Raw genomic sequence first — 10,686 nt, forward strand, 5'->3', positions numbered from 1 at the left:
TAGCATTAATTAGTCACTATGCTTGACGACTCGTATAATTGGTCGGGATCCATGGTCTTTATGCAGTGAGTTTTTCTGGATGTTGCTGCTGTTGTGGCAATCGATAAAAAGCGCCAACAACAAGCCAACTAACTACACACAATGTGGTGCCATCTACCACGCCTCCCCGCCCCCATTCCACCGAAATCTCGGACATAGATGGCGCTGTGGTGCGCGCTTGTTAAGTATTCAAATCAGCCCCCAGAAACGGGCAGTAAGAGCGGGCGGTGAGTCAGAGAGCGTTTTTTGTTTGTCGAAGAGCGGAGGCCTTCACACGTACACTGTGCGTGTGTGTTTCGCCCTCGATGACCCCCTGTGACTATGAGCACCTGCTGAGCTCAGCGAATTCCAGAGCCAGTCCCAGTCGGAGTGCGATACCATCTTTACCTCATTGAAGGCGCTAGTTGAAACAGTGCTATTTCCCCCAGCAACATCCAAAACTCTCTTCGGCTCCCCCCACTCACACACGCACACTCGCTGGCAGTCTAGGATCCACACAGACGCTGTATACAGTGTACGTGTGCATAACGCGCCACAAGAGAGCCGCACCAACTGCCATCAACATAACATCAACCACCACCACCGTCTATCTGCATTGTGCTTGTGCAACATGCGCATGTCCGCGCTCTCTTCCAAGTCACACGGACGGGGAGGCGCACACACACACACACACACACTGGAGCGGGCTGGCGCCGCTGCGCTTAGAGTTTGTGTTCGTGTGCTGGTTCTGGTTCTGGTCTTGGTCTTGTGTTGTCGGTGTGCCGTGCCAGCGATGTGGATATGTTGTCGCCGTGCGTTGCTGCCGTCAGTGTAGATTTGTGCTTCGCTCTGTTCGGTTGGAAGGCGCGCGGGCGTCCAGCAGCAACAACAGCAACTACAACAACAGCCGAGGCAAGCGGCCCTGCAACTTCGTCGAGGACTGGGACTTGAGCGATTTCGTACTCGCCGTCCATTCACATTCACATTCGACTGGGAGTGTTCCGTTCGAACGGTTCGAAAAATACAAGTTGAACATTTTCGAAAAATTTAACTGAAGGAAGAAACGCTTTCGAGTTTTATAAAAAATTAAATCAAAAAACAAAAATCACAATCAAAACATCGTGTCGCCGGCGTTGTGAGGAGAAATAATAACATTTTTGTTAACTGTTGCAAACATTGCCTTTAATTGTTTGTTTTGGTCGTAAAATCAAATTTTATGACCAGCAACATAAAAAGCGAACGCCAGCAGCAGCAACAACAACTGCAGGCCCCACAAATAATAAACTATTTATGATAATTATAAAAGAGAGAAGAAAATCAAAAACAAACGCCAACCCAAAAAAAAGAAAAGTGAAAAGAAAATAGTAACTGACAAAGGGAAAATTGGAAAAGTTTTGGAAAATTGTATTGACCGAATGAAAACTGAAAAAAGCCAATTTGAAAATACTGCGTGAGTTGCTGACGACCGCAAACACCCTGTGAATTCCAAGCTGATTCGATCCCCTGTGCAACAACAAAGTGACTCTCTTCGCCCGCTCTTTAGGCACTGTGCGTGTGTGAGTAAGTCGGCGTGTGCGTGTGACCGCTGACGGACGTCTGTGTGCGTGTGCGGTACGCAAATAAAAGGGACAGAACTCAAGTAAAGGTGCTCTGAATATTAAAATAAAATTATTATTAAGACGCGAAAAATATAAAGAGATTTTAACAATTAGAAAGGCGTCACTCACAGGAGTGAGAAAAAAAGACAGAGAAAGGTCGGTGGGTCGAGGCGATCGACCCCACTGCACCGCCCTTACCCTCGCCGCCGCAGTTCGAGTGCAACGCGTCCAAGATAACCGTAAATATTCCACCCCTCCCCCAAACCCCAACCATCCCGCTGGCGTGCGCTCTCTACGACCCCCACGATGTCTCGGCAGTCGGGTCGCACGCCGCTGCCGGGGCGTGGTGGGGGCATCACACACACACCCACACCCACGTACCCACCGCCCCGCACCCGCATCCGCATCCCCAGGCGCATCCCTCCCTGCCCGTCATGCAGCAGCACCACCTGCAGCAGCAGCAACAGCAGCAGCAGCAGCAACAACAGCAGCAGCAGCAGCAGGAGCAGCAGCATCTGCAGGAGCAGCAGCAGCATCTGCAGCAACTGCATCACCATGCGCACCACCACCTGCCTCAGCCTCTCCACACCACCAGCCATCACCACAGCGCGCATCCCCACCTGCAGCAGCAGCAACAGCAGCAGCAACATGCAGTCGTCGCCTCCTCACCCTCCTCGGTGCTCCAGCAGCAGCAACAGCAGTCAACTCCCACCACACATTCCACGCCCACGCACGCGGTTATGTACGAGGATCCTCCGCCTGTGCCACTTGTCGCCGTGCAGCAGCAACATCTCCCCGCTCCGCAACAACAGCAGCAACTCCAACAGCAGCAGCAACAGCAGCAACAACAGCTGGCGACAACACCGGTGGCCGGCGCCCTCAGTCCCGCCCAAACACCCACTGGACCCTCCGCCCAACAACAGCAGCAGCAACATCTCACATCGCCCCACCACCAGCAACTGCCGCAGCAACAAACCCCGAACAGTGTCGCCAGTGGCGCCTCCTCGAATCTCCAGCAGCAACAGCAGAATGCTGCAGTTGCTCCTGGCCAGACGCAGATCGTTGCGCCGACCACGGCGAGTGTTTCTCCCTCCAGTGTTAGTTCTCAGAAGGAAGGTGAGGTCCCAGAAATATTACTTTCCTTGGGGTTGAAAACCAGCAAATTCCTTATTGGAACTCTATTGGGAATGGGCTTTCGAATATCGTTGGGAAAATATTTAGCAAACTGGAAAACTCTAGAAATAAATTGGGGACGTTAAATTGGGAACGGGGTCGTTACACTTTTTTTTTGCAACTGCAATAACGTTTCAGTTGTGCTGATTGCAGCACGCTTTTCAAGGCTGATAAGGGTTTTCTTGAACTCTCCTAAGAATCGTCACGCATTTAATTTATTTACTCAAAAAATTTGCGTCTGTTGTATCATTATTGACTATACAATTTCAGGGTGGTAACAACTTTAATTTTTTAAAAATATTGTTTGTGGTTTTACTAAAGTTCTTTAAAACAGCATGATCTTGTTTTTTTTAAAGTATTAACAAAATTAAATGATGATTTGCAACGAAATCGTTATTGAAGCCATTTTAATACCTTAATTGTCGACACGTGTCAAATATACAGATTTATATATAGATGAGGTGTGAATGCACCCACATCCATGACATTAACAAACAATCTAAGGGTTATAGGCACAAATGCCACGCCAAGTGATAAAATGCCAAATGATCAAGAAGGTCGATTTGAGCAATCATAGACAGTCGTTAAAATAAGATTTACCAGCCCTAGTGCCAATATTAACAGCAGCAAATCTGCGCCTACCGTTTACTTTCAGACATCAATATGTCCATCCAATTAGCGCCACTGCATATACCCGCCATCCGGGCCGGTCCGGGATTCGAGACGGACACCTCGGCGGCGGTCAAGCGGCACACGGCACACTGGGCCTACAACGACGAGGGATTCAACCAGCATTACGGCTCCGGGTACTACGACCGCAAGCACATGTTCGCCTACCCTTACCCAGAAACGCAGTTTCCGGTTGGTGTAAGTATGGCCACAGCGCCACCCACGCCCCCACTTCGGTCGTAAGCAACTCAGTTCCAACCCGACCTCATTTCTCCCCCGCAGCAGTACTGGGGCCCCAACTACCGCCCCGATCAGACCACCTCTGCCGCGGCGGCGGCGGCCTACATGAACGAGGCGGAGCGCCACGTGAGCGCCGCTGCTCGACAGTCCGTCGAGGGCACATCGACGTCCAGCTATGAGCCGCCCACCTACTCCTCGCCAGGCGGCCTGCGCGGCTATCCCAGCGAGAACTACTCCAGCTCAGGTGAGTCCAGCCAGGCCAGAGTCGGCACACTTAGGGGTAACGAGGTTAGGCACACTGGTAACAATTTTAGGTATTTTGCAAGTCTAGTTTCGGAAATGAAAATTTAAATATTACAAATTAAAAATGTACTTTGTACTTTAATTAATATGATATTACATTTATTAAAATTGTTTGCTTATTTACATATAGTAAATTAAATTCAAGCGAATAAGTTTAACTTTTCAAAAAGATTCGTTCAAATTCCACCTAAATATCAATTAAAATATATATTTATATGCTGTCAAATTTTCCAATGAATCGATAATTATTTATAAGTGTTTTTTATATGGTGCTATTACTTTTTTTCCTCAAAGCCAAGCCAATTATTTAAACAGCCCTTAAATATTAAGCATCTTACAATATAAAGTTCAAGATTGTTTGATTTTTCCTATGTGCACTAGACTTCTCGTCGTCGTATCGGTTGAAATAGCAAATTGCGAAACCGTCAAGTTTGTCGTTCAATTAGCGTTGTGCAAAACGGCCCATAAATCGATACTCGATATTTGGCTAGCGTTACGCCTTTATGTGGGTGCGAAAGTCATTGGAAGTGCATTCTACGGGGTTGCCTGTTTATGTTTGTGTCTTATCACCAGGTGTGTTTCAGCTGCCAGAATTGTATCTGTCAACTACTCATATTTTCCCAGGCCATAGTGTACCCATAGTAAAGACTCGTTATTATGGCGGAATATGTCAGTGAAGCGACCTCGCCAGTCAATTTTAAAATTGGAGTTCAGGTCTCTTAGGCTCGATAATTAATTTCCAATATGACCTAACTGTTTTAACTGTTCAATGCTACCAAGTCTAATCAAAGAAATCAGATTAGATTCGAAAAGCTCGTCAGCGATGGCCGCACTCGTACTAAACTAGCGTTTAAATAAAAATAAATCCAACTTGTCACTTTATTTCTACATTAATTTAATTGTTTCATTTGGTCGGCCAATGAGCGGGAACGAATGTATTCATTTAGTGTTATCCACTCGAGTGTGAATATGGGCCTCATGCCAATTCGGAGCTCCGCTCCCCGTACCGCACCAATTAAGAGGCCATAAATGAGGAATTGAATAATTTCGTATTACGCTTATTGCTAAACAATTTCCGTAATTGCTCTATAAACTTAACGATCTGATATTGCACAGAACACCGAGCAACAAAAGCATCGGACCACCCGCACTTGCGGTTAATGAAGTTAACCATGTATTTTAACCCTATTACTTGATGCTGTTTTCAGGAGCCTCTGGTGGATTGTCCGTGGGAGCGGTGGGTCCTTGCACGCCCAATCCCGGATTGCACGAGTGGACCGGTCAGGTGTCCGTCCGGAAAAAGCGCAAGCCATACTCGAAGTTCCAAACCCTGGAGCTGGAGAAGGAGTTCCTTTTCAATGCGTATGTTTCTAAGCAAAAGCGCTGGGAATTGGCCAGAAATTTGCAGCTGACCGAGCGACAGGTGAGTTCGTTAACCCACTGACTTGAAGTTGTTCATAAAACAGGCGTTGCTTTCAGGTCAAGATATGGTTCCAGAATCGGCGCATGAAGAACAAGAAGAACTCACAGCGCCAGGCCAATCAGCAAAACAACAACAACAACTCGAGCAGCAACCACAACCACGCGCAGGCGACCCAGCAGCACCACAGCGGCCACCACCTGAACCTTAGCCTGAACATGGGTCACCATGCCGCCAAGATGCACCAGTGACCCTTGGACAACAGCAGCGCTGGCGCCATGGGCTTTGCCACCTACTAGCAGTTAGCCAATCCGAGCTCGGTTAACCCCAGCTCGAATCCCAACCCCATGTCCGATCCGAACCACCATCATCTAATCAAGAACGAGCTGGCCATGGACTTTCCATGCTAGTCCAGCGATTGGAAGTGTGACTCCAGCCAGGCCGAGTTCAGTCGGTTAAATGTACAAAACCCAGAGATCTCTAGCATGCGGGATAGGAATATGTGACCACAATGAGGAGCAGGATGTGGATGAGCAGCTGCCCAGAAGTGCGCAGGCGTCGCTGATGTGTGACCAACCGACGTTGATGGAAATGCAGTTTATGATTAAGTCAGTTCTACGGATCCCAGAGATCCAAGCCCCAACACGATAATGCAGCTTGTTTCGGTAGTTCGGTACGAGTAAGATGAGGAGTAGGCAGCAGCAGTAGCAGATGCACTTGAAATTCGCAACTGTACGAAAATATATGTATGTACGTATTTCTCTCAACGCTCTCATTAGCCTAGGCGAGCACTGTGAATTTTCCGAACTATAAATTATGAATATGAATATACTTAAACGTCAGTGAATATAACCCCGCATAAATTATGAATACACGCGTTCGAGTAGTAGATTTTACCATACCTATCCATGTAAGAGCGGCCACAAGGCGGCTGAGTTAGGCAGAGCAGCAGAACACATTTTAGACCCAGATAAATGTTCTTGAAACACAAACAAATTGTTTAACAATTTTCGGACCCCTCACAGCTCCGCAAACAAGAAGACACACTCCGCAGTCTAGGATAAATTTTGTCGTATAATGTTCGTCGTGTCGTGTCCTTTGATACCTTCTAAGTTCCTGTATATAAACTAAGACATTGCGCTGATTTCCGGCCGAAGGGGGCACTCGAAAACTACATAAATTACATTAGATATATGTATATGCGTACACGCAGAGATATTCAATATTTGTATAATATGAACTCGGATTCGATTTTAGCAAATGGTTAATTGTAAGTTGCAAAAATTTCAATCAGTGTGTGCATGTTTACCCCATAGTTGAAGTCGCTTTCGAATTAAATTAACTCTAAAACCAAGGAAAACACTTAACAAAACTACTCGTAAAGCTAAAGCAACAAAAACTTAAAAGATACACACTTAACAGAAGTAAGCGAGTGTGAAAACGATGGAGGGGAGATGTCGGGGAGGAGTAATTAGCATACCGTAACAGCTACTTATATAACATACACATAGTACATATAGTAATCGTACATATGCATACATATATTTTCATGTGTATCGACGCCGCTTGATCCTGATATTAAGTCTAAGTTTAGTTGTGTTGTGTAATTATCGATTTTGTTAATGTTTTGCCCCGAGCATTATATTATATTATGCTAACCTATACCTATACCTACACCTATGCCTATCATTATATGTGTATAATTAGCCTATACATACTTGATGAAGAAATGATTTCACCCACTGCTTTATTCTTGTTCTTGTATTATTATTATTTCGAGCCCTCGATAAGTTGTAGTCTAAAGTCGGTTATGTTTATGATTATGTTCGATTATAGTTTGTTTAGTGAATTTTAATCTAGCGTTAGCAATTCTCTTTTTTAAAAAGTTAATTATTGTGAATAAAATACAACAAGTTGCAGAAGTGCAAAAATATACACACAATTCAAAATATCCCAAATACTTCGCGGTATTATTTTTGCCGCATTCCATACAACACCATTTTCGATATCCTTTGGTTTATCCACATCTGTTCCGTTTTTTCATCTATTATTTCGGTAAGTACACCAAAGAGGAGGATGTTACCACATCGCAAGCGACCTCTCACCATCGAATTTATTCATAGACATCCAGATACTCGTACTCGTACAAAACGTAAAGCAAAATACGTATGTACTGCACTTACTCGTAGGGGATCAGCTCGTAATCGCCACTTCCTCAGACAAAATATGAAAACTTGATACAGAACACTTTCTGAATTATTTCATTTCAATCTTTGTTTCCTTTCATTGCGTTTCCTGATTTTTGTTACAGTATTTTTACACGGATATTGTAATACAGCGCTTAAATAAATTAAAACTATAATTAATAGTCTTGTTTCGGCATATGTCTTAAGATTAAATAAATTATTATGTAACTGTGTTTTTCTGGACTTTACTTAATGCCAAAGAGCTATAACTGCGCTTTTCTACAGTGGTCTATTGGTAGGTCATTTTATGGGGCATAAAATGTGATCTTTATAAATGATTAATCGAATGGCATTGCACTATTGCAATTTCGGTTAAATCACCCAACCATTGTATTAATTGCGTTCATTTAAATTAATGACAATGCGCATTGGCAGACTAGGCTTGGTGAACTTTCGAAAGTTGGAAAAGATTTGTTGTTCAGTTAATGAGCATCGTATATCACTTTCAGGCAAATTAATAGAGTTTTATGTTGAGAACTTGAGATTGGTAAGCTTTATATCATTTTTTAATGAGCTGCAAGGTATTGTTTTCTAACTGAAGCTTAAAATTAATAAAGAAAATTTTGTTTTTTTTGTAGACAAACTGTTGAAACTGAAACAATTGATTAATTTTTGAAAATCAATATTTTTAAAAAAGGTAGGTAGATTTAAATATTTATGTACTTATATATATTATGTTTAAAGTAGGAAAAATTGCGGGTAAAAGTTTTTTTTTTTTTTTTATCGATATGTCAGTGTTATCACTGAAATTATGTTTATGTCAAATCTCGCAATCATTTTTAACATGTTGAATGTAAATATTTTAACCGGACAATTTGAATTTGAATAGGACAGATCTATTAACATGAGATGGTTTTTAAAACTTTGCTTTGGATTTGCATTTAAAATATATGAGTCCTGCACTTATGGTACTTTATTTTGCTTTTACCTTAAAATTATACTAATCTTATATTTTTGATAAATACGTGACATCGATCTATAAGGGTATTTTATTGGTAAACTGTTCGTTTAATTTGTTTAAAAGGTATGACTAACATCAAAACCTATTTTAATTACTTTTCAAATTAATGTAAACTCTTGTAAATGGTTTGTATCTGAAAGCAACTCATTATAAAAATGAAATATTTTCCCTGATAATTGCCTTCTCTTTGAGCCATAAAAGCATGCCCGCAATCTAATGTTTGTTCAAGTGGTATTCAACCCCTGCCAAGGGGTTGTCAGAAGGGAAGCCCGATAAGTGCACACATAGATACATGGATTATGTACCTTCTAACGAACAGATGTATATACCTATATAAATTTAAATAAGTTTTTATCGATGCTGAGCTTAGAGGCTTCGGGGAGGAATGTACCATAAAATGCACCCTGCTATGTAAACACTGCCATTTTCCCCTCCTCGAACGTTCTCTGATTCTGAGATAAAGTGGCTCGGTTCTGTTCGGTCTCATGCGTTTTTTATGTTATGTACAAGGGGACGTTCTTACACATCGAACAGCTTTTGCTGGGTTGAGTTCGTATGGGTGGAATTGGGGATGGGTTCGGTGGGTGGTTGTGTCCAATGAAGCAACCCACCTCCGGCAACGAAATTGTAGTTTTATTTGTGTGAGAATTTTAAAATGAATCGATTGAACCTCTCTGGATTTGTGGTGTCTATCTACTGCGCACAAAAATGGTCAGATGGGGAAAGAAAAGGTCCTGCGCCGAAATCACAAACGTTGAAAGTGCGTTTAAAATTAACTTGGATATGCGAAGTTCAATTCTGCCGACTAAATTGTATCAAGAATATTCCTCTGTTGCTTAAAATAATGAAAAAGGCAGTAACTTGTTAAATATAGAAACATTATTGTGCTCTATCTGTTGAAAACGATAAATTGACTGTTTCAAATCTAAATCAGTATTTATTATATCATTGTTAATTTTATTATTATTCTTATGGCTTACACTGATTAATACAGCCTTAAATAATTGCTCTATTATTAATATACATTTCTAGCTTCAAGATACATATATACAATTATAATTTGCGGAAATAATTTAATTAAAGTTATTCCGAGAAAGCGAGCATAATTTTAAATTATTTCTTTACAACTTGAAAAAGAACTTAACCAATTCTGAAATGATACTCTTTTCTAGATTTGTCAAAATAGTTTTAACCTTGAAGTGCTTATATATTTAAGAAAATAACTTATATACGAGTATGCTGAAAAAATAGCATAGGACAATTTCAAGGAAACTTGCGTTTTGTTTTATTATATTCAATGAATTTTTCAAGTTTTCAAGTGTCATTCATATGTAATATTGATCTAGATAAAATTAAAGTGGGAATAATATATTTTGCCACTTAATCAAAATCTGTGAATCTTTTCTTTCTTTTCATTGTCCGATTTTGTAGAAATTAAACTCTTATATTGGCAAATAACGAATTATAGCACATTAAGACAAATAATATCAAATGTACATGTTTTTCATTTATATATATAGTGGTCCGATTTGCCTAATTCCGATTTATGTATAAAAGTATATGCAGTACAAAAAGACTTTTGGAAAGTTAAACTTAAATTCTTTTAAATCTAAGAGAGTAGGGTGAGAAGAAAAAGACGGAGGGCATGGCTACGCATGGCTATATTTTTTCGGCTGTTAATAATAGAATTAATATACTTTATATGGTCGCAAATATAGTATTTACTCAGTTGGAAACTTCTAACTGAAACCCTCAGCAGGGGTATCAAAAACTAATGACAAAAAAATTAGAAAGGAAATCAATTTTAAAAATTTATTTTGGAAGCTTATATTCTCTACCTATATAAAAAGTTTCGTTTAATTTTATTCCGTTGTCCTCTTAAAATAAGTTTTTTAAAAAGAATATTAAACTAGTATAAAACTGAGACGCAAGTGATTCCTGGTATACAATAAGGTATTATGATTTTTTATTGGAAACTTTTGAATAGGCAAGATAAACATATTTGTGTGTTTATTGTTTAAAAAATCTTATTTTTTCGTTAGCTTACTAAATCTTTAT

General features: G+C 41.1%; 1 protein-coding gene across 2 annotated transcripts; it reads left to right on the plus strand.

The window, feature by feature from the left end:
* The first annotated feature begins 831 nt into the window (after nucleotides 1-831).
* Nucleotides 832-7,379, plus strand: LOC6616824 (homeobox protein abdominal-B). Of its 2 annotated transcripts, none has more exons than XM_002041125.2 (5): nucleotides 832-2,732; nucleotides 3,445-3,656; nucleotides 3,741-3,942; nucleotides 5,210-5,424; nucleotides 5,481-7,379. In XM_002041125.2, the coding sequence occupies exons 1-5, from the start codon at nucleotides 2,051-2,053 to the stop codon at nucleotides 5,670-5,672; spliced, it is 1,503 nt and encodes a 500-aa protein (XP_002041161.1). In that variant the 5' UTR covers nucleotides 832-2,050; the 3' UTR covers nucleotides 5,673-7,379. The 2 variants fall into 2 exon arrangements, with proteins under 2 accessions (XP_002041161.1, XP_032577245.1); XM_032721354.1 differs by having other exon boundaries at nucleotides 3,744-3,942.
* The last annotated feature ends 3,307 nt before the right edge of the window (nucleotides 7,380-10,686 follow it).

This window comes from Drosophila sechellia, chromosome 3R (assembly GCF_004382195.2).
Source record: "Drosophila sechellia strain sech25 chromosome 3R, ASM438219v1, whole genome shotgun sequence".
Lineage (NCBI taxonomy): Eukaryota > Metazoa > Arthropoda > Insecta > Diptera > Drosophilidae > Drosophila > Drosophila sechellia.